General features: G+C 46.1%; 1 protein-coding gene across 6 annotated transcripts; it reads right to left on the reverse strand.

Annotated features, from left to right (window-relative positions):
* Positions 1–509: 509 nt before the first annotated feature.
* Positions 510–20,069, reverse strand: LOC139391138 (lysine-specific demethylase 3B-like). Of its 6 annotated transcripts, none has more exons than XM_071138689.1 (24): positions 19,582–20,069; positions 17,975–18,148; positions 16,964–17,077; positions 16,755–16,860; positions 16,018–16,142; positions 15,628–15,696; positions 14,797–15,486; positions 13,380–14,688; positions 12,679–12,886; positions 12,307–12,521; positions 11,816–11,968; positions 11,471–11,578; positions 11,040–11,167; positions 9,534–9,852; positions 9,120–9,382; positions 8,657–8,923; positions 5,574–5,745; positions 5,275–5,496; positions 4,973–5,092; positions 4,087–4,110; positions 2,926–3,065; positions 1,800–1,976; positions 1,501–1,635; positions 510–1,296 (listed from the first exon to the last, which is right to left on the reverse strand). In XM_071138689.1, exons 1-24 carry the CDS (start codon positions 19,789–19,791, stop codon positions 1,216–1,218), a joined length of 5,529 nt encoding a protein of 1,842 aa, XP_070994790.1. In that variant the 5' UTR covers positions 19,792–20,069; the 3' UTR covers positions 510–1,215. The 6 variants fall into 6 exon arrangements, with proteins under 6 accessions (XP_070994790.1, XP_070994794.1, XP_070994789.1 ...); XM_071138693.1 differs by having other exon boundaries at positions 513–1,296; positions 19,627–20,069; XM_071138688.1 differs by having other exon boundaries at positions 513–1,296; positions 9,534–9,855; positions 19,582–20,050.
* Between the last annotated feature and the right edge of the window lie 4,527 nt (positions 20,070–24,596).

The raw sequence follows: 24,596 nt of genomic DNA on the forward strand, positions 1-24,596 counted from the left end.
ATTGACCATGCAGCCCCTTTAATTCAGAATCAGGCAGGTGATAGCGAGGAGGCATAAAAACATGGCCTATGAGCAAAAGACGGTGGTCTTGTGCTCAGTGGGTGGGGTAAATCATGTTGACTTATATGGATGTATTGTTAACAAATTGCTATTATTGACATGGCGAGTGGGACATTCCCTTGGCTATAGGCTTATAGATGCCTCCCACCCTTTCCTATCGAAGGCCCTGATGAAGGCGATTACACCAAAACATAATAATAAACTTATCAGATCAATGTAGAAACAGAGCTCTCCTTTTTTGTTATATTCCTGGATAGTGTAAGGAATATTTTTTAGATTTAAGTCCCTCAGTCAAGCACCTGATTCCCTTTTTGTTTAAGCTGGTCTGAAGCGCATTTGGGGACACTTTTCCCCCTATTGATCCATAAGCATTACGATGTGATGACGTGTTCAGCAATAAATGACAACAAACAGTTGTATGAATCAGCTGAAATTAAGACACCAATCAATTGTATTGTTTGTCAACTTTATTTTGAAAAATCAAAACAGACTGCTAATATCATTAATATATATATATATTGATACACTTAACGGACAGTTGTTTCTGTTCAGTTGGAATCGTGATTCTTGTACAACATTTTGAAGTCTGCAGTTAATCTATTCAAACCTTGGGACAACAAGTGACCAAACCAATGGAGACGTTTCTCTAAGCAACTCTGTCAAGCATTCAAAGACAATTTGAATTACCCAACCCCCCCCCCCCCCCAAAAAAACGAAGTCCTTGCTTTTAATTGAAAAGAAAAACAAAAAATACAACCTTTTGGTCTAGTTTCCTTCAATGCTTGTTTCTTTCAAATGTCCCAATTCCACCACTGAAGGTGGAAGGAAAACAGATTTTAAAAAATGATCTACAAAAACAGGTGAACGGTTATCGCAAAAAAATAACAGCCCAGTGCTCACATTTAGTCAGACGCTACACAGAAGCTGAACCCCCTCTAACGGCACGTCAGCTCACATCACATGCTCCCCTTCTCTTCCACACACACAAACAGGACCCGCTCTGACCTTAAATACAGAGTTGATCAGAAGTCAATTGGAAAACAACTAAGTCGTGTAGAGCGTGTCATAACAGCAATGACTATAGACCCCCCCCCCTCCCTTTCTGCACACCGACACCTACTCTATTCTGTCACTGCAGATTGTGTGTGGAGGGCTCTAAGAGCGTGCTAGCTTGGGTTCGTGGGCCCTCAGTGTCCCCACAGCGTCCTTTACGGCATGGTAGATGATGTTCTTCACCTAGAGAACAGAGATCCCATCAGAATTACAACAATACGTTACTGATTGTTTAGCTGATTGATAATCAATTCAAATCTTCATTCCTTCTCACAGCAATGACCTATACATTTGTGGCGGCATAGTTAGTGCTCTACTTTTGAGCAGAGCCCTGGTCAAAAGTAGTGCACTACATAGGCTACCATTCGGGAGGCAGACGAAGTGTACCTGCAGCTTGTCCTCGTGGTTGGAGTGTGTGGTGGACAGGTGTCTGAACTCCTGGGTCAGTCTGAAACAGTGCTTCACGTGCTCAGGAGACACAAAGTCCTCCGCCACCTTGATACAGCTGTACAGGTTATGGACCTGGGGGGACAGCCAGGAGACAAGAGGGTAGCGTGTGAAAAATGTGTTTTTGAAAGAGTGTGAGAGGTGTCGTGACAGAGAGAACGTGTGTGTGTAACCATTAAACAACCCAAAACGTCTATCAAACCTCCCCTGTTACGTCCAGTGTTTCCCCTAGTACCCACCTGGTGGGGAGCCCCGGCAGGAATGAAGACTGCGTCTCCCAGGAACTGTACGATGGCCCAGCCCTGCACACCATACTCCTCATACAGCCTCCTGCGCAGCACCCCGTCCAGGTACCAGCTCTGGTCGTGGATAGGGTCATGGTCCGGCGGATTCTCCTGGCCCTGCTCCTCACCCACCTGACACAGTCAGAGGGGGGGGGGGGGACACTAATGGTAAAGCATATTGACACTAATGGTAAAGGATATTATTAACAGGGTGGTTCGAGCCCTGAGTGGTGATTGGTTGACAGCAGTCATATCAGACCGTACACCTCAGGTATGACAAAACATATTTACTGCTCTAATTACATTGGTAACCAGTTTATAATAGCAATAAGGCACCTTGGGGGTTTGGAATATATGCCAATATACCACGGCTAAAGGCTGTGGCTAAGAACAGCCCTTAGCCGTGGTATATTGCCCATATATCACATCTCCTCGGGCCTTATTGCTTAAGTAACATGCTAGATCAGAGAGACATTGTGTGTCCTAAATGGCACCCTATTTCCTATATCAGGGCTCTCCAACCATCCTGTAGGTCCACACTAACCCTGTTCCTGGAGAACTAGCCTCCTGTAGGTTAATATTCCAACCCTGTTCCTGGAGCGCTAGCCTCCTGTAGGTTTATACTCCAACCCTGTTCCTGGAGAGTTACCCTACTGTAGGTTTATTCTCCAACCCTGTTCCTGGAGAGCTAGCTCCTGTAGGTTTATACTCCAACCCTGTTCCTGGAGAGCTAGCTCCTGTAGGTTTATACTCCAACCCTGTTCCTGGAGAGCTAGCTCCTGTAGGTTTATATTCCAACCCTGTTCCTGGAGAGCTAGCCTCCTGTAGGTTTATATTCCAACCCTGTTCCTGGAGAGATATAGCCTCCTGTAGGTTTATATTCCAACCCTGTTCCTGGAGAGTTACCCTACTGTAGGTTTATACTAAAATCACATTTCTCATGGGAACAGTAGAACTACAAAAAAAAAGGCCAAGCAACCATTTTAGTTTCTTCCCTGAAAATATCCTAGATATAATACATTGCCTGAAAATGAATGTTCAGATATACATTACAATGAATGTGGTGATGGTGAACCCTGACCTTGCGGAGAAGCTCGCGGATCTTCTCAGCGTCCTTGGCAGAGTAGATGTGCCAGAGTGCCCCGGGCTTCTCCTTGGCCTCATACACCCTCCTCTTGGTCATCTCATCCACATCACCCTCCTCGATGGTGGTCATCACCTCTGCTGGACCAAACAGACAGACAGGGATGAGCAAACATGGGCAGTCTCGGAGTGAGCATGAACTCTTAGGGAAAGATGGAGGAAAGAAGAAACTAAACATCACACATTGAGGTTGTGGGCACAGGAGAGAAAACACTACACGTTCTAACTTGGAGAAGTGCTGCTTCTCAAAGGGACACTCTTCCCCCGAATAGTACCCCATTTTGATCATAACAGTATGTGGCCCTGGTCAAAAGTAGTGCAGCACATGGGAAATAGGGTCTTCATTCAAAATGCAGTCAGGTTAAGTGCTGAGTCATCATCCAGAATCAGATGGACACTGAGCTGGCAGGGGAACTGTACCTTCCTTGCTAAGCCATTTGAGACAGAGTTGCTTATATATTACTAATCAAGAAAACATACAGATGGCTAATGAGGAACGGGACTAAAACATTACACTAGTGGAACTACATGTATTATTCACTTTCTGGCCACTTGGACAAATGACCCCCAGGGCCATAGGACAAGTTGCCTGCATGTGGGCGAGGGAGAGATGGGCGGGACTAAATGCAGGCACAACTAAATGCGGGCACAACTAAATGCGGGTGCAGGCAGGACTAAATGCGTGAGTTTATTTGCTCAGACTTTCCTCCAGGCTAGGCATCTCTAGATGCCCATCTCCAACAGTCAAAGCCAGAACACCCGTCACCCCAGACAACAGAAGATGCAAAACATGAAAAATCTACTAGCGTCTACCAGCGTAAAACATTAACAATAATAAGTTGTGTTTAAAGGCTTTAAACAGAGTTTGACTATCCGAGGGTTAATGAAGGTCTACACAGGGTAGAAGACCACAGAAAGACCCAACTCAGACCACAGATAAATCACAAAGGCTTTTAAATTGATGCACCCCTGTAGTGTTCTGGCCCCGACCCCATGTGGGAAAGGACATGGGATGGGGGAGTAGCGGAGGAGAGAAAAGGGGGGTGTTAGTCAAGAAGGCCATGCTAAAGAGGTGATAATGGTATAAAATTGCACAGACCTTTACATCCAGCGATATCCATCTCTGTGAACAACAAATGTTCACACAATCAACATGCGAGACCCATGGGAGGGTCTTTCTACCAGAATCCTGTCCATTGATGCATGGGGGGGGCAACTCCCATTGGGCTTGTCAGAGGCCTCCAGTGATATAGTCCAGGGTCCATATCCACAAAGCATCTCAGAGTACGAGTGCCGATTTAGGATCAGTTTTGCCTTTTAGATCATAATGAGATTATATAGATCAGCACACCGGAGATGCTTTGTGGATACAGGCACAGGGTGGGAAACCTGGGAGAGGCCACAGGAGTGCCTGACGACAGGCTAAAATGGAACATTTACACCATTGTTCTGTCTCAATGCTGAGGAATGGCTTCCTTTTCTTAGTTCAATGGGACAGTATTTGATCTTGGTCAACCGATCGACATTCCTTTAGAATATTTGGGAGCTTCTCAAACCCAATTATACAGGACTGGTTTTAATATTATTCCAAATATTTTCTGCCCTTTTTTTATACTATTTATTTTTTTGACACTTTCTTTAGATGTAAGGTGTTTAAATCTGTCAATGATACTCCTGAAAAACAATGGAATAAAAACATGACTGTCCAAGGACAAAGATCCCAGGACAACCATTAACGTACCATACAGAAAAATCTCAATCATTAATGAGTGTTGCTGGATGGAGGTGCCGATGTCTGTGTGTGAGTAGCAGTTTGATATAGCGGTTTGATATAGAAATGCACTTAGTAAGAAATGGACTCTTGTGCTAAATTGCTAGCCATGCTAACACTTACATTGTATAGCGCAATGTACGTCAATGCTGTAATGTGTCTGCTCTGCTGTGTGTTCTACCTCACTGTGTGAGAGTGGGTTGGTCCTACTCACCCTTGACGTGGTCTCCCTCTCCCTCAGGGATGCCCACGTACACCATAACGTTGACGGCATCAGACACGTCCAGATGCAGGTTGGTGGTGCCAACACTCCGGTCTTCTGTCTCCATCAGACCTGAGAGGGAGGAAGACAGGACAAAGCCGGATGATAGTGGCGAGAAAGAGATGGGAGGGGGTTGTGATAAATGGAAAGAAGGAGAGACCAAAATCAGAGATGCTGCCATTGGAGCTACTGCTAACTAGCTAGCTATTGACCAGCTATGGGATCCCAGTGTTAGTCTGTAGGGTTTCTCTCACCATAAGCATTATACATCTTAGGCCCCAGGTCTGGCCTGACAAAGAAGTTGGGCAGGCGGGAGGCCAGGTTCAGACGGCCGTCTCTCTTAGTGTACTCTGGGAGGGGGAGGTTGTCCATTAGGTCATCAAACCGTGTGGGCATCATGTCTCTGAAGTCTTCTCCAGGAGGCCAGTCCTTCAGCTTCAAAACCATGGGCTGACCATCACTACCCTTCAGACGCTCTGGAAAGAGAGAGAAATGAGTGAGTGAATGAGTCAGTGAATAAAAAGATGAACGAATGAATGATCCTGTTACTTACTGGAGATGATCTGGAAGCCGTCCCAGAAGTCTCGAACCTTGACGTCAGAGATGATGGCACAGTTCCGACAGTTGACCAGGTCAACATCCTGGTCCCCAAACTCCTCGCTGAAGGCCTCAGGCCGCCACAGAGCCCCCTTCAGACGCTTATGGATACCAGACACCAGCACCGGCTAGAAAGGGGGGAAAGGGTTCAAACAATCAGCTTCTCTCACACTGCACATCCCCCCTCTTCCAAACCTCTCCAACTAATCTATTACACGGCATGGTGTAACAATGTACATATTGCCGAAGTGCGTCTCCTTTGCTCTTTGAAATAAAATAACTCCATACCCACAAAAACCTCTCTCTCAATTGTGTACATCCCTGTTAGTGACAATTTCTCATTTTGCCAAGATAATTCATCCACCTAACAGGTGTGGCATATCAAGAAAATTATTAAACAGCATGATCATTACACAGGTGCACCTTGTGCTGGGGACAATAAAACACCACTATAAAATGTGCAGTTTTGTCACAGAACACAATGCCACAGATGTCTCAAGTTTTGAAGATGCGTCCAATTGGCATGCAGACTGCAGGAATGTCCACCAGAGCTGTTGCCAGAGAACCTAAATTGTTCATTTCTCTACCATAAGCTGCCTCCAACATCATTTTAGAGAATGTGGAACCTTCACAGGGAAGCTCATCTGCATGCTCGTTGTCTTAAGTTCATGTTTTAAGTATCCCAATATTTCTGTTATTACGGGGCTATCACTCAGTCCAGAGTGCGCATGCGCAGGAAGTCTAGCCGTTGATGGACCTAGCCTTGAGTGTAATAGCGACCTTTGAGGGTGTTCATACGGTATAGTAAACTTTGTTAAACTGGAACCTTGTCGCTGTGTCATTTCGAGTTAACATTGTTCACAAGGTTCTTGGCCAGACTACGGTTTGGCATCGTAACCGACTTCAGAGGGCAAATGCTCCACATCGATGGACACTGGCATGCTGGAGAAGTGTGGTCTTCCCGGTTTTAATGATGGCATGTATGGGGACATGTATGGCGTTGTGTGGGTGAGAGTTTTGCTGATTTCAACGCTGTGAACAGAGTGGGGTTATGATATGGGCAGGCATAAGCTATGGACAGCCAACACAAATGCATTTTATCGATGGCAATTTGAATGAACAGAGATACCGTGATGAGATCGTGAGGCCCTTCATCCGCCACCATTACCTCATGTTTCAGCATGATAATGCACGGCCCCATGTCGCAAGGATCTGTACACAATACCTGGAAGCTGACAATGTCCCATAAATCACCATACATCAATTGAGCATGTACGACAGCGTGTTCCAGTTCCCACCAATATCCAGAAATTGTGCACAGCCATTGAAGAGGAGTGGGACAGCATTCCACAGGCCACAAATCAACAGCCTGATCAACTTTGCGAAAGGAGATGTGTCACGCTGCATGAGGTAGTATGACACACCACCACATATTACTCACACCACCACCACTACATATTACTCACACCACCACCCTCAATACTACTACCACCACATATTACTCACGCCACCAATACTACTTCCACCATCAATTCTACTACCACCACATATTACTCACACCACCAATACTACTACCACCATCACCATCAATACTACTAACACCATATACTCACACGACTACTACCACATAGTACTCACACCACCATCAATACTACTACCACCACATATTACTCACACCATCACTACTACTAACACCATGAACACTACATATTACTCACACCACCAATACTACATACAGTGGGGCAAAAAAGTATTTAGTCAGCCACCAATTGTGCAAGTTCTCCTACTTAAAAAGATGAGGGCTGTAATTTTCATCATAGGTACACTTCAACTATGACAGACAAAATGAGGGGAAAAAAAATACAGAAAATCACATTGTAGGATTTTAATGCAGATATTTGCAAATTATGGTGGAAAATAAGTATTTGGTCACCTACAAACAAGCAAGATTTCTGGCTCTCACAGACCTGTAACTCCTTCTTTAAGAGGCTCCTCTGTCCTCCACTCGTTACCTGTATTAATGGCACCTGTTTGAACTCCAAACTCCACTATGGCCAAGACCAAAGAGCTGTCAAAGGACACCAGAAACAAAATTGTAGACCTGCACCAGGCTGGGAAGACTGCATCTGCAATAGGTAAGCAGCTTGGTTTGAAGAAATCAACTGTGGAAGCAATTATTAGGAAATGGAAGACATACAAGACCACTGATAATCTCCCTCGATCTGGGGCTCCACGCAAGATCTCACCCTGTGGGGTCAAAATGGTCACAAGAACGGTGAGCAAAAATTCCAGGACCACACGGGGAGACCTAGTGAATGACCTGCAGAGAGCTGGGACCAAAGTAACAAAGCCTACCATCAGTAACACACTACGCCGCCAGGGACTCAAATCCTGCAGTGCCAGACGTGTCCCCCTGCTTAAGCCAGTACATGTCCAGGCCAGTCTGAAGTTTGCTAGAGAGCATTTGGATGATCCAGAAGAAGATTGGGAGAATGTCAAATGGTCAGATGAAACCAAAATAAAACTTTTTGGTAAAAACTCAACTCGTCGTGTTTGGAGGACAAAGAATGCTGAGTTGCATCCAAAGAACACTATACCTACTGTGAAGCATGGGGGTGGAAACATCATGCTTTGGGGCTGTTTTTCTGCAAAGGGACCAGGACGACTGATCCGTGTAATGTATACCCATTGCCAACAAAGGGTATATAACAAAGTATTGAGATAAACTTTTGTTATTGACCAAATACTTATTTTCCACCATAATTTGCAAATAAATTCATTAAAAATCCTACAATGTTTTTTTCTGGATTTTTTTTTCTCATTTTGTCTGTCATAGTTGAAGTGTACCTATGATGAAAATTACAGGCCTCATCTTTTTAAGTGGGAGAACTTGCACAATTGGTGGCTGACAAAATACCTTTTTGCCCCACTGTAATATATATATCCAATAATGTCATATCGGTGCATCACTACTACATATTACACACACCATATTACTACAAACTCTTCTCTACCCCCCCCCAGAAAGGTCTCTCTCACCTGGCCCTGTTTCCAACACTCTCTGAAGATCTTCCAGTTGTTGGTGTTGGAGGGGTCCTGCAGGCAGAGCAGGCGTCCGTCACAGAGCCAGGAGTGGGAGGTGTGGGGGTCTAGCACGCTGAGGCCCATAACCCCGTCCCTACGGCCAACCCCGCCTAGCTCACTGCCGCCCTCCCCCAAACGACGGCCCTCCGCCTTCTTGGTCTCCACCACCGAGGCGATGATATGGTCCAGGAAGTTAGGCAGGCTGCCCTTCAACTTGTCTCCCTGATGGAGGAGGAGGGGTTAGACATGCAGTCTAGGGCCCTAGGGCTCTGGCCAAAATAGTGCACAATATAGGGCATAGGGTGCCATTTGGGACACAAACTAGAACTCTGTGTAGATTCTATGAATTCTGGAATGGCCCTTTAATATGAGCATTCTGAATGATCTTAGTTACTGTGGTAAGCTGACAGACACTCACAGCTACTGAGGTGGAGAAGACAGATGGGAAGGTTACTCCAGAGTCTCCGGGGCCCTGGGGGAGCCTCCCGGGTCCAGAGTTGAGCAGGTCTCGGAGGCTGGAGCCCTCTGGTTTGGGCTGGCTATTGCTGGAGCCCAGCAGCAGGCTGTTGAACAGTTTAGGACTGGAGGAGGAAGACGAAGGCTTGGACAGGGCGCTGAACGAGTCCAGGCCGAAGGGAGAGCGTGTGTCCCGGCCCATCACAGAGCGCATCGACCCAGAATCTGGAGGGGTGGACAGGAGAGGAGACAAGGTTAGAAGATGGTTAGATACCTCACAGATCATCTCATATTAAACACATGTACAATAAATGTTGAGAGTACCGTCCAGAATATGACGTAGAACTGAGAGTACAGAGAGATAAGATGGAGTCACCTTTTGTGTCTTCCACCTTAGCTTTCTGAGTGGCAAGGTCTGCCAACCAGTGCAAGGCGGTGGAGTTTCCCTCACCCGTGGAGGGGCGAGGGTCTTTGGGGGTGGGGGTCTGGGCAGGGTTTGGGGTGGCGCTGGTATGGTTGGCCCCATTACTATCAACCCCCCCTCCTCCTCCTTCTGACGTTGTGGTGGAAGTAGGCTCTGTTTTGACCACTGTCATCTCCGCCCCCTCTGGCTTAGGAGTGGTTGAACCCGCTGGACCCCCGCCACCTGTGATTGGTCCACTACCACTGCTCCCCGTGCTGGAAGAGACAGCAGACTGCTGGGACATCAAAAAAGGAAATATTAGCATTATACTGTATACTAATAATGCCCCATGACAACCAACACGTAAAACAAGTGAGAACTATGTACAGTGCTTTTGGAAAGTATTCAGACCCCTCGACTTTTCCCACATTTGGCTACAGCCTTATTCTATAATGTATGAAATTGTCTGAGGTCTTGTGCGCTCTGGAGCAGGTTTTCATCAAGGATCTCTGGACTTTGCTCCGTTCATATTTCCCTCAATCCTGACTAGTCTCCCAGTCCCTGCCACTGAAAAACATCCCCACAGCATTAAGCTGCCACCACCATGATTCACCGTAGGGATGGTGCCATGGTTCCTCCAGACGTGACACTTAGCATTCAGGCCAAAGATTTCAATCTTGGTTTCATCAGACCAGAGACTCTTGTTTCTCATGATCGGAGTCCTGTAGGTGCCTTTTGGCAAACTCCAAGCGGGGAGTCATGTGCCTTTTACTGAGGAGTTGCTTCCGTCTGGCCATTCTTCTCTGATCGCTGAGTTTGGCAAGGCTGCCAGCTCTAGGAAGAGTTTTGGTGGTTCCAAACTTCTTCCATTTATGAATGATGGAGGCCACTGTGTTCTTGGGGACATTCAATGCTGCAGACATTTTTTGGTACCCTTCCCCAGATCTGTGCCTCGACACAATCCTGTCTCGGAACTCTACAGACAATTCCTTTGATCTCATTGCTTGGTTTCTGTTCTGACATGCACTTTCAACTGTTGGACCTTATATAGACAGGTGTGCCTTTCCAAATCATGTCCAATCAATTGAATTTACCACAGGTGGACTCCATTCAAGTTGTCGCAACATCTCAATGATGATCAATGGAAACAGGATGCACCCGAGCTCAATTTCAAGTCTCATAGCAAATGGTCTGACTTTATTTACATAAGTATTATGTTTTGTGTGGTATTTTTTTTTATAACTTTGCAAAAATTTCTAAAAACCTGTTTTCACTTTGTCATTATAGGAAATTGGGTGTAGATTGGTGAGGAAAACATGTAATTAAATCCATTTTAGAATAAGTCTGTAACGTAACAAAATATGGAAAAAGTAAAGGGGTCTGAATACTTTCCGAATGCGCTGTATAGATGTATAAATGTTAAATGTTATACATATTCTGTCTCTTGGTACAACATTAGAAAAAACAAAGATGTAGCACCTGTGAGATGCCATTGGGGGCGCTAGGGCGCACTAGGGGCCTGTGGTGCCGGCTGGTGCAGGGGCAGTTTGCCTTGATGCCCCATTTGCCCCTGGCTGAGTGCACCATATCCCCTATGTTATAGAGAGCTGTGGGAGAGAGAACAGAGAGAAGTCAACATGGGATGAATTAATGAGAAAGATACAACACATGTTGGATGTCAAGTTCGGGCTGGGAGTTTTTTCAGACTATGTGACATGGGCCCGTATCCACAAAGCATATTAGAGAAGGAATGCTGATCTAGGATCAGGTCCTCCCTGTCCATAATCTGATTCATAAAAGGGAAAAACTGATCCTAGATCAGTAGTCTTATTCTAAAAAACATTTTTGGACCCGAAGCAGGAAAGACTCCAGGCCCTAGTTCAAAGCTCCTATAGTTATGATGATGTTACCAGTTCCAGGTATGATCTGTGTGGGCATGAGGTTCTGAGGCTCGTGTCTCTGGCCCTTTACACACTTCAACCAGGAGAACACCTCGTCATCAGGCCCCTCGTCCACCTCTGAGAGACAAAACATGTGATGGATGATTAATTTATACATACACACTCCCTTCAGCTCAATCTTCACTTCTTCAAAAACATAATCACTGAAAGAGCAGTCCAGGCCAATCACTGTACGTAGTCGAACTGGACAATACCATGCCCCAGTCCGTCCCTGTGTGTGGAGTCACCATAGAGATCCTACAATCCACAATGCAAAATGTTATAAAGACTCCAGGATGTAATTCTGACTCTCACCCTCCATAGGGCGGTTCCTGCGTTGCCGGTAGCAGTCCAGGCACACCCCGAAGCCACACTTCCTGCAGACCCAGTGGATGTTGAAGACAGTGGTCTCACATACGTCGCACATCTCCCTGACACCGCGCACCGCACGCTTCCACGCCACTTTCTCTGTAGAAGAGGAGACAGACAGACAAGGTAAGCACAAGTCACCTTACTGAAACCAATGCAAAACAGCATGGGTTTATTTATTAATGCAAACTGTAGCAAAACACTTTGCAACGGAAAACGAGAGTTTCAATTGGACAAATTCAGGTAGGTCCCTCCCCGTTAGCTTGCTAGTGAATCCACTGCAGCAGTGTGCCTGCCCAGTCATGTTAACCGTCACAGAGATCTTGGTTTGAACAATAAAGAAGTGATGGGGAGAAAATAATGAGACAAACACACACCAACATTAAAAATACATGGCTACACACACTCACACACTGAACAAGTGTCAGACTACTCACGATGTGGCTCAACCATCATCATGGCCTCCTTCTCAGACATGACGAGCTGACAGAACTGGTCTCCCACGTTGGCCAGGATGTACTTGGAGGTGTCCAGGTCCAGGCCCTCCTGTACGGACGGCGAGGGAAGCCACAGTCCCATGGCCATGGCATCGCTCTGCTGGGGGCTCAGGAAGCCCTCCACACGCAGAATGCCCTTACGTGTGAATGCCAGCCTGGGTAGGGGGAAAAGGTTTAAAGTTAGATGAGTGCAGACGAGAGTGTAGAAAACATTTGAGATGACGGTGGTTGATGAAATGACTAATATACCTTATTGTAGCATTACATAGAAGAGGATACACCTCACAACCCATCTCTCATACACACATGTACCTGCGGAAGTGGAAGAAGCGGCAGGCCACGTTGGGGTCGTCGTCGTCAGGCTCCTGCTCCCGGTACTTCCTGTAGCGCTCCATGCGACACTCGCGACACTTGTGGAGGTGGGGCGCCACGTTGATACAGGAACCGTCCTGCAGGAATGACTCTCCTGACTGCTTCAGACGACGCACCTTAGTCACGTCCTTCAGCACTGACTGGCCCACTGGACGACACAAAGGACCAAAGAGTACCTTACATCATGAAGGGCTACAAAACCATGCAATGACAACCTATTCATGAGTGCAGGAAGGGGTAGTCCAAACAACAACTTTACCATCAATCTTGTTAAAAGGTAGACTCAGCGATATGACGTAGATGCAGAAAGTAAACATCATAGTGGGTCAATTTCCACAACAACTAAGAGCGTTGAAGTGGGAGGCTCAACTCCTCTGCCGTTTTGGTTCCCTGGCTACCACTCTAAACGGCGTGAAGCGATCTCGCGCACAGATACTGTGTGAGACTGTGGGTCAGTGAAGTCTTATCTCGCTCATCTCAATATCTGCGGTGCTGCTCGTGGCAACATCATTTCTCTGAGTCTACCTATTAATGTTTCATGATCCTGACCAAAATGGAATGATATTGATGACTGACATGTTACGCGCATGATGGAGAATCTCATTTACATACTGCTAATATCCTGAGGCTCCAGGTCTTACCTTTGAAGGGCTTGTTGCGTGGCCGGCTCTTGGCCACCCCGGGCCCTTTACCCTTCTGCAGCAGCATGGCTCCCTCCTTGACGGGCCCCACGAGGCCCCCAGGTGCATGGCCCCTCTCCAGACCCTCCTCTGTCTCACTTAGGTCCGACAGGTCGCTGTTGTCGCTGGAGTCAGAGTCACGTTTAGATGCCTGACCTCGCTCCTCCAGGGCAAACTTTTGGGCCTGGCCCTGGTCAAAAGGCATGGGTGCATTCTCACCACTCCCTCCAGCGACTGCACTCCCAAACATGGGGAAGCCTGAGGTGGAGCTGGGTCGGTCATCCAGAGAACCACCCTCAGCTGAGGAGCCCTGATCTCCTGTGGAGGAACTCTCCTTGGGCTTGGAGGAGGTTACTGACTGGGGCCTCTGGGTGAAGCCAGGGGCTGGGGAGGAAGAACTGGAGGCAGCGGCAGCTGAGAGGGAGACGAAGGGGGAAGACAGAATGCCCTTGGGCAGCTCGACCATGGTGAACAGGTTGGATTTGCTCTCCGGAGCTGAAGACGGGCCCAGGGTCTCAGGCTCCAGAGGGGCTGGTTTGCCACTGAAGGGACTGTGGGAGAGCTTCTCCCCGTAGGCCAGGAAGGGGTTGGAGGGCTCCTTGGAGCCCTGGAGGAACAGGTTCTGGTGGCTGTCTGTCTTGGTGCCAAAGCCGCCCACCGCGACACCGTTAGTGCCACTCCTGTTGTTAGCACCACCCAGAGCTGGGGAGTCCATCGCCCCCATGACCAGACCAGAACACCTCATCCCCCCAGAGCCACTGCTGAAGGAAGGTGAGAGTTTGTCCACAGCAAAATTCTTGTTGAGCACTCCGTTGCCTGCCGATTGGGTCTCAGGCACTTTGGACTGCTCTTTGAGAGAAGCTGTAGCTGAGCTAAACAGGCCAGCTGATGCTGGGGCCAGAACAGAGGGCTTGAACAGGCTAGGAGGCTTCTTACTCAAGCTCTCTGACACTGCTGTGAAGTAGTTGGTGTCCTTAGACTGGCTCTGACCTGGAGTCTGGTTCTGGTTAGGACCACCAGGGTTCTGGCCAGTCTTCTGACCCGTCATACACTGGAAGAATAAGTTCTGGTCCTGCTGCTGCGGTTGGGCCTTGTTGTTCTTGGTGCCTCCAAAGGCAAATCCGAAGGGTCTAGAGGAGTCCTGGGAGGCTGACGGTGTATTGGAGGAAGCGCTGGTCTTGGAGCTCACCTCTCCGAACACGGAAGCCCCAGCAGGCTTGGACTGGGGAAGCCGGAACCCAGCCGCAGCCAGGATGGGAGTCTTAGAGCCCTGAAGAGCAGGAGGAAGAAATACAGGATATTAGTGACAGAACAATGATGGTTAGTAAATACTATGAAAGGTATAAGACCAAGGTCATGTAAAGTGTTACTAACTCACCTCCGACTGGTTGGTTGTTCCTTTCCAGACAGGGGGTTTGGGGCTGAAGCCAAGGGAGGCAGAGAGAGCCACGCTGGGGGCACTGGCTTGAGATGGGGATGAGATGGTCACCGGGCCTGGGGAGACTAGGGCAGCCATCTTGGGGTTGGTAGACTGGGATGGCTCTTCTCTCTCTAGGGTGGGTCCTGCTGGGGAGGGCTTTGGGGCCAAAGCTCCAGGGACCAGGCTGGGCATCTGGCCCAGAGAGGGGAAGGAAGTGTTGGAGAAGGGGGAGGGGGCTTGTTTGAGGGGGGGTGGAGTGGGGGTGGCTGTGGTGGTGGAGTCAGCAGACCCCTGTCTGTCTTGTGTGGAGAGGGCACGTCCGTTCTCCTTGGTGTAGCGAGGCGGAGTGTTTGATTGGTCCATCTGGGAGGAAGTGCTGTTCGGGGAGGCGTAAACCTGTGTGACTTCAGAGGAACTGCTGTTCACTCTGCGTCCTCCTCCTGCTAACTCTGCTCCCCATGTCACCATCCCCTCTTCAGAGGCCTTGGTGGAGCCGCTCCCGTTCTGTCCGTCTGCTGCTCCCTCTCCCGAACCCTTAAAGCGCTTCAGGGTCATGTCCTCCTCGCCCTCCGAGGCTGTCCTCCGTCTACGGCCGCTCTCGCCCTTCCCTCCGTCGCTCTCCTTCCTCCGTCGAGCATTCTTCCCTTTCTGACCGAGGAGAGGAAGAGATCAATGTAAAGGGATTAGATAAGGGTGTGCAGAACAATTACCCAAGACAACTAAAAAATGTAATCCTTTAAAACAAAAGCTAGACGAGAGGAATGGGACTGTATCCTTCATCCAACTTACCTCATCAAAGTGATCTTCAGCCAGCATCACATGTATTACCCGGGGATCCACCACTTGAGTCTCCTCTCCCTAGAAAACCACATCTGGCACATTAACAGCACGTAGCTAACTACTATCAACACATCTGTTACATTAGCAACACGTAGCTAACTACTATCAACACATCTGTTATATTAACAACATGCAGCTAACTACTATCAACACATCTGTTATATTAACAACATGTAGCTAACTACCATCAACACATCTGTTACATTAGCAACACGTAGCTAACTACTATCAACACATCTGTTACATTAACAACATGTAGCTAACTACTATCAACACATATGTTACATTAACAACACATCCAAAGAGGTAAAAGCAAATCCAGGTAGTGTGTGTGTGTACCTGGTCCATGGTGATCTCCATGATGTGTGATTTGGGGTCGTGCCGAGAGACCAAGCCCAGGGCCCAGTGCTCCTCAAACTCACACTGGTACACCTGAACCTTCCGGCCCTGGACGGTGTAGGAGCCTGGAGACACACCAGCAAGACAAGGGTTAAAGACTCCTACACCTAGTGCAGTGTGCCAGAAGGATATTATGGTGGGACTGAAAAGTGGGAAGAGAGAACAGTACTGAGGAGTAGAGGCTAGCAAACCCAGTATTGAAGAGTAGAGGCTAGCCAAGCCCAGTATTGAAGAGTGGAGGCTAGCAAAGCCCAGTATTGAAGAGTAGAGGCTAGCAAAGAACCATATTGAGGAGTAGAGGATAGCCAAGCCCAGTATTGAGGAGTAGAGGCAAGCAAAGCCCAGTATTGAAGAGTAGAGGCTAGCAAAGCCCAGTATTGAAGAGTAGAGGCTAGCAAAGCCCAGTATTGAAGAGTAGAGGCTAGCAAAGCCCAGTATTGAAGAGTAGAGGATAGCCAAGCCCAGTATTGAGGAATAGAGGCAAGCAAAGCCCAGTATTGAAGAGTAGAGGCTAGCCAAGCCCAGTATTGAAGAGTAGAGGCTAGCAAAGAACCATATTGAGGAGTGCAGTGTAGGAGAACATGGGTGAGCATGAAAGCAGGAGGAAAGTCAAAGTGCACCATACACAGGTCATTGTACAATAGGTTTCTAGTCATTTCATAGTCTAATAGACTCACCCTTCCTGAGGATCTCCTGCAGCTCAAAGTCACTGTGCCAGCTGGAAACTGCAGCCTGCAGAGAAGGCTGCTCCAGTAGGAGAGAGTGCCTCACGTCTTTCGCTGTCTACAAAGGGAAAGACCATGACACACAGTGATAACGCACTCAGTGTATAATACACACATCAGATGAAAGTTGACACACACAACTTTGAGCAATGTAAGCCCACCTCAAATCTCTGGAGTGAATTCCCATCAGGGAGGAAGTCCAGGGTTCTGCTCCCAAAGAACTCTACTGGGACAAGGGATCCAAGACCCACACGGTCCACTAGACACCGGAACGCCTAGCAGGGGAAGAGGAACATTGCCAGGACAGGAGCCACTACATTTGAAGGGTGAGATATTATATAACATTCCCATCTGGTTTAAATGGTGGAGTGGCTGGAGAATGAGTGTTTGATATCGCTAATGATATTATCATCTGGCAAACCATGAAAGAGTCCATGTTGAACTATACGATAGAAAAGAGCAGCAGGTTGGTGTGTGTGTGTGTTGTCTTCTTCTTGTGTAAATCTAACAGGACCTAAAGACATCCCCTGTAGGACCATTGCATTTCCACCAGCTGGTCTGGCCTCACTTCAAGGTGCAGGTGTGCCTTAGGGAGCCAGCAAGGTTTGGTGAGAGGAGAGAGCATACATATTACATACACCCTCTGTGAACTAACCATGACCCAATACCCTCCTCCACCAGGGGCATTCACCGGAATCTGTCCAATAGAAACAGTCGTTTTGGCGTTTCATCTCCAGTTATTTGGACAGATTACAATTTTGCAGGCGTTAGCATATTTCGGAAGGAGAGAGGACATTCGGCCCATAAAAGTGCAAAGAGAGACATGAACTCCTCATTCTCTTAACATGTTTGGGCCCAGAATTGAAATTCGACCAGCTGACCCATTATGCGAGTCTTTATTTCTGGGTTAACTGGGAATTAGGGTTTACCAAATCCTGTTGTGGCGATAACATGATGAGCTAAGCAACCGATCTGGCCCTGGACCAGTTACCATCAGCATGATCTGGGGTGTATTCACGAGAGAACACAGTAGCAAAAATAATGCGCAAAGAAAACAATAGTTCCTCTTACCCTGCACATCCTATTCATTCCTGACTGATTCTCTCAGTTTACACCCATAATCTTTCCAGGGGAGATTAGGTCAATGCTAACCCAGTGAGGTTGCTACTCACCAGAGCTGGCCAGGCTGTCCCAGAGGTTACTCCAGCTGCAGGGTGGGTCTGCTTGGGCTGACTGCAGTTAGCCCAGACAATGGCACTCTCTACCAGTACAGCTCTCACCTCCTCCCCATACACCTGTACCCAGGAGCGCCTGCGCCACGCACAGTCCTCAAACTCCACAAACACCTACAGGATGAGGGAGAAAATGGAGGGGGAAAATGGTGGGAGAGTGGTGCGTTTCTGTTAGACTAGCTATATTAACTTAGGCTAGGTTCAGAGGCCATTTTCAAAATAGCAGAGGTAAGACAAACACAGTATTTGGTTGATGGGTAAACAGAAGCCAAAGGCAGGCAGGCTACAGACAGACATCAGGACAGGCCTTGGTAGGATCATAGTCAGCAGAGCCCAGGCAGCACTGGGTCACAAACACAGCCCATCTACTCCTCCAAGTCTAAGCAAGGCCATCTCTATCAGGAAGACAGGTCAATCATTACAAATAGGCTTGTCAATTCCAAACCAGTCTCCCTTTCTCATTAACCCCTCATGTCAATTAGTAGTCTAGAGCAACTTTATTGATGAGGATTACAATGTAACAATGGATTGCATTTATATGGGTTAATGCTTTACTCAAGGTGCAATATATAGTTGTAAGCAAAAGCCCATTTTAAATGTGTAACTTGCTGACTCACTCTGCATACAAAGCCAAATAGTACAGTCTATTGGATTTTAATTGTGTGGATCTGTGAGAGGATCAACAACTGCTGGGCCTTGAATAGTGCCCTCCTACCAAGACCTGAGAAGCTGCAGAGAATACTTGGTGTTAATTATGATGATCGATACAAACAGAGGCTAGTCCATGCAAAAACAAAAACACATTTACAGCCAGTTACATCAACCAGCCCACCCCAAAGACAGTAGACACATAACAGAAACAAGAACAAGAGCTGGGGCTGAGTGGAGAGCATTGAGGTGTCGGTAGCAACCATCTGCACCTGTTAAAAAGCTTTTTTCTAAGAATGGTCCTGGAGACTTCCTTGAAAATCGCATAATCTGGATTAACTACTCCATGCAACACCAGTCCCTTTCTAAAATCTGGATTTGGCAATTGCTTTGGTGTATGTCTGCTTTGTCATAAAATCATGCAAGATAATGCATGCAAGATAATGCATGCATCAACTAATTACACCGGCTAAACTACTGTTCGGCCTAACGTTAGCTACATATCCCGAAACAATATATAGCCGACATTTGGTTATTTAAAGCATGCAAACCTATTAGACTGACATGAACATTTTAATGAGGCTATGGCACATGATTTTAATTCTGGATACTATGCTAAAGTTGGTAAGCTAGATAACAAGTTGGGAACAAAATATGTCAAAGGCCCAAAATCATCGGGATAAATTATGGAGGCCGCTGCTATCAGGCAAGCAAAACACAGCGGCCCCCGATTGACTATATTTTAGTAGCTAAAATTATTTGGCTAGATAATACCAGCAAAGCCCAGACAACCGGCGACATTTGTATTATTCTGCTTAAATCAGTTTCGTTAAATACGTAGTCAGGTTATTAGCTTGTTAGGTAACGTTAGCTGTCTTTATTCACATGTAAACACTGACCGTCAGCCCCGCAGCTGCTGTTGTTGTCGCCTCTCCTCCGCTCACCTCTACCCCTGGGCTGGCCAAACCTATGACGCTGACAGCCCGGACGGTCCCCCGGAGCCAGTCGCGAGTCCAAGTGGACTGCTCCGCTTCGGGTCCGGCTGCGGACCTTCCATCGCTGAGGAGCAGTAGAAGTCGCTTCCCAATCAGTTCAAGAGAGTCCCCCATATTTAACTAGCCACCATGAATTGAAATATAAACTTCCTTCGCTGTATTTCTGCTGAGAACTCCGATGCACGTAGCTAGCTAGTCAGGTTATATCCGCCTATGTGACAGATTTAAGCCTCAACTACCGCAACTTTGCTGCATGCGCGGCCGATCAAGTCACGCCACAAATAGAGAAGTACCGAGATGTTATTGTCCTCAAAGCTACTGTCCCGCTCTATCCGCCATTGAGGCTCTCAACAATCAAACGCACTCCTCGTACAAGGCTCCACTGCGGCGATAGCAAGCGTGTGAATTGCGACAGCGACTCATGCTGGTTCATATCAGGCACTACACATAACCTGTTTCATCTGGAATAATGCCAAGTAAAATGCTGAGTTCACACCGCCAGCCCAATTGTGATATTTTTTTCAATAGTTGTATTTTGACAAATCAGATCAGCTCTAAAAAAGAGCTCATGCGTAAAATCTGATGTGATTGGTCAAAAGACCAATTAGTGGAAAAAAATATCAGAAGTTTGCTGCCTTTATAATCGCAGCCAACGTGTCTGGATATCTGGTGAGAAAAAAATAAATTTAGCCTAAAACGTAAATCCAAAGATTTTATTTATTTTTTCCTGACCAAAATGATTTCTGTCTGGACACAACAGAGATGCGGTATACTCTGTAGAAAGCAGACACACAGTGTTCAGAAGCAGTCATTTTTTACCTTTTGCTCTCCTTAATCCACAAACTGTAAATCTGTCAATCTGTTTCACAGTCGACCATATGCATTTTAGTGTGGGGTTTTACCAGTTGGCCTATTCCCCCTTGAGACTGAAAAGATTTGACCTGGGTCCTCAGATCCTCAAAAAGTTCTACAGCTGCACCATCGAGAGCATCCTGCCTGACTGGTTGCATCATCGCCTGGTAATGGCAACTGCTCGGCTTCCGAGCAAGGTACTACAGAGGGTAGTGCGTACAGCCCAGTACTGGGGCCAAGCTTCCTGCCACCCAGGACCTCTATACCAGGCGATGTCAGAGGAAAGCCCTAAAAATTGCCAAGGACTCCAGCCACTTCTCATAGACTGTTCTCTCTTCTACCGCACGGAAAGCGGTGACGGAGCGCCAAATCTAGCTCAAAAGGCTCCTTAACAGCTTCTACCCCCAAGCCATAAGACTCTGGAACATTTCATTAAATGGCTACCCAGACTATTTGCATTGTCCCCACCCTACCCCCCATTTGTTTGCTTCTGCTCTCTCTATTTATTATGCATGCATAGTCACTTTACCTCCACCTACAGTATATGTACATATTACCTTGACTAACCGGTGCCCCTGCACTGGAACCCACTGTTTATAGCCTCGCTACTGTTATTTTATTGCTGCTCCTTAATTATTTGTTTTATATATATATACTTTTTTTTCTTCTTAAAACTGCATTGTTGGTTTGTAAGTAAGCACTTCACTGTAAGGTGAACCTGTTGTATTCGGCGCATGTGACAAATCAGATTTGATTTTTAGATTTGAAATAGTCATCTACAACAGGGGTTCCCAAACTTTTTCCGATCAGGCCCCCATCCTAGCATTGGGGAGCATCTCGCACCATGTCTATTTCTATGGGTACAAGCACTGTCCATGACACAAACTGTTGACACCCCTCTTGCTGGCAGATAGAACATTTTGCAGGTTTAAAGCTTATTTCATGCAGTTCTACACATTTTGTCATGGTGTGCATAGAACATTTAGCAGTTTTAAATCAAATTTTATTTGTCACATGCGCCGAATACAACAGGTGAAATGTTTAACTTACAAGCCCTTAACCAACAATGCAGTTTTAGTAAAAATAAGTGTTAAGTAAAAAAATAGATAAGTAAAAAATAGATATGTAAATTAAAGAGCTGCAGTAAAATAACAATAGCAAGGCTATATACAGGGGATACCGGTACAGAGTCAATGTGTGGTGGCAAAGGTTAGTTGAGGTAATTGAGGTAATATGTACATGTAGGTAGAGGTAAAGTGACGGTGCATGGATAATTAAAGCTCCTTTTCTTGCAATTCTATACATTTTGCCATGTCTAATGTGTATTAATGTGATATTTAAGTGACAAACATTACAACAAAATCTATGGGCTAAAAAACCTAGCTAAAAAACTTTAGGTGAAATGGGCTAGTTGATCTGAACATTTATGACAAGTTATAAATAATACCTCTCTAAGATATGCAATGACCAGTGATGTAAAGTACTTAAGTAAAAAATACTTGAAAGTACTACTTGTGGTTTTTTGGAGTATCTGTACTTTACTATTTATAGTTTTTACAACTTTATACTTTTACTTCACTACATTTCTAAAGGAAATGATTCACGTTTTACTCCATACATTTTCCCTGACACCCAAAAGTACTTATTACATTTTGAATGCTTCAGCAGGATAGGAAAATTGTCTAATTCAAATAAATTTTAATTTGTCACATGTGCTGACTACAGCATGTGTAGACCTTACAGTGAAATGCTTACTTACAAGCCCTTAACCAGCAATGCTTTAAATAAAAATACGTGTTAAGTAAAAAATTGAAAATAAAAGTAACAAATAATTAAAGAGCAGCAGTAAAATAACAAGCGAGGCTATATACAGGGGGAACCGGTACAGAGTCAATGTGCAGGGGCACTGGTTAGTTGAGGTAATTGAGGTAATATGTACATGTAGAGTTAAAGTGACTAAGCATAGATTATAAACAGAGAGTAGCAGCGTAAAAGAGGGTTCTGGATATACAATGACCAGTGATGTAAAGTACTTAAGTAAAAATACTTGAAAGTACCACTTGCCGTGCGGTAGCGGAGAGAACAGTCTATGACTAGGGTGGCTGGAGTCTTCGACAATTTTTAGGGCCTTCCTCTGACACCGCCTGGTAAAGAGGTCCTGGATGGCAGGAAGCTTGGCCCCAGTGATGTACTGGGCCGTACGCACTAGCCTCTGTCGTGCCTTGTGGTCGGAGGCCGAGCAGTTGCCATACCAGGCAATGATGCTCTCGATGGTGCAGCTGTAGAACCTTTTGAGGATCTGAGGACCCATGCCAAATCTTTTCACACAATTATCAAGAGAACATCGCTGGTCATCCCTAATGTTTCTGATCTGGCAGACTCACTAAATACTTGCTTCGTTTGTAAATTATGTCTGAGGGTTGCAGCATGCCCCTGGCTATCAGTAAATACATTTTAAAAAAAACAAGAAACCGGTGCCGTCTGGTTTGCTTAATATAAGGAATTTCAAATGATTTATACTTTTACTTTTGATACTTAAGTATATTTAAAACCAAAATATTTGACTTTTACTCAAGTAGGATTTTACTGGGTGACTCACTTTCTATTAAGGTGTCATTACTTTTACTCAAGTATGACAATTGGGTACTTTTTCCCACCACTGGCAATGACTGAAATGACAAGAAGAAAACTGATTATGCACTACCCAATTTCAAAATTGCATCTTGTGCATTCTACTATTACAACTTTCAAGAGGAAGTTGAAAGCCTGACTGAGTATCTTTAAAAAAAAATATATATATATATATATATATATTTGTTTTTTGGGGGGGGGTGACCCCACGCCGACTCCTACAAGATAATTAATGTGTCCCAGTGTCAACCACAAGGTGGTGCCATAACATTTAAAAACGCACTGCATGTCCAAACACCATGTCACAGGCACAGCACTCATCCGAGTTGTCGAGGATGGAGATAATAAAAGCAAGATATTACTGCATAATTAAATAGAACACTTGTTTGATAACTCATTATTGGACAATGAAGAGTGTTGGTGTACAAGGTTTTGAAAACTGAACTGTGCCAGCACTATCGTGGAATGTGTAACGCTAACAGTATTTGTATTTTTTTTATGTTTTAATTTTATTTACCCCTTTTTCGTGACATCCAATTGTTAGTTACAATCATGTCCTATCGCTGCAACTCCTCTACGGACTCGGGGGAGGTGAAGGTCGAGAGCCATGCTTCCTCCGAAACACGACCCTGCCAAGCCGTACTGCTTCTTGACACACTGCTCGCTTAACCCGGAATCCAGCCGCACCAATGGGTTGGAGGAAGCACTGTCCATCTGGCGACCAGGGTCAGCTTGCAGGTGCCTGGCCTGCCACAAGGAGTCACTAGAGCGCAATGGTACAGGGAAATCCCAGCTGGCCAAATCCCCCCCCAACCCAGTCGACGCTGGGCCAATTGTGCGCCACCTCATGGGTCTCCCAGTCACGGCCGGCTGTGACACAGCCTGGGATCGAACCCGGGTCTGTAGTGGCGCCTCAAGCACTGTGATGCAGTGCCTTAGACCGCTGTGCCACTCCATAGGCCCCATCTAATGCTTAAACTTAACAGATTGAGACCTTAGCGTCCTGTCCAGGGGGTGTACTTGTACATCAAGCTTCATTGTGCCTTGAATAAGGCCTACTGAATAGTGATACAAATGCATTTTCTTTCATTCATTTAATGTTAAGAGTGTAGTGCTTTGCCCTCTTGTATATCTGTTGATATAGCCTTCATTTACTGAATCAATGTCCATGTCGTTTAGTGATATTTATTAGTGACTCCATGTCTTCATTTAGTAGGTAAAGGCCTTAGCCAGACCAATAAAGAAGTGTCAATACTGTTAAAATTATACGACACAAATAAATTGTGGATTACTGGAACTCCTATTAGACATAATTCAAGGGTATTCTTCAGTGTGACAGCAGTTTCGCATTTGGACAAGGCCTTTTCATAACTAACACATTAAGACTGTTCAGCTCCCTTGGCATTGGCAGAAATCAAAGGAAACAGACGTTTCTA

Source organism: Oncorhynchus clarkii, chromosome 31 (assembly GCF_045791955.1).
Source record: "Oncorhynchus clarkii lewisi isolate Uvic-CL-2024 chromosome 31, UVic_Ocla_1.0, whole genome shotgun sequence".
Lineage (NCBI taxonomy): Eukaryota > Metazoa > Chordata > Actinopteri > Salmoniformes > Salmonidae > Oncorhynchus > Oncorhynchus clarkii.

What these genes read in the sequence shown, in the direction of transcription:
- LOC139391138 (XM_071138688.1), bottom strand. Translation starts at nt 19,791, where the DNA reads ATGGGGGACTCTCTTGAACTGATTGGGAAGCGACTTCTACTGCTCCTC. An exon ending in ACAGATCATACCTGGAACTG is followed by an intron (nt 11,168 to 11,470) that starts GTAACATCATCA and finishes TCTCTCCCACAG; the next exon opens with CTCTCTATAACATAGGGGAT. An exon ending in CGGCTTCCAGATCATCTCCA is followed by an intron (nt 5,497 to 5,573) that starts GTAAGTAACAGG and finishes CTCTCTTTCCAG; the next exon opens with AGCGTCTGAAGGGTAGTGAT.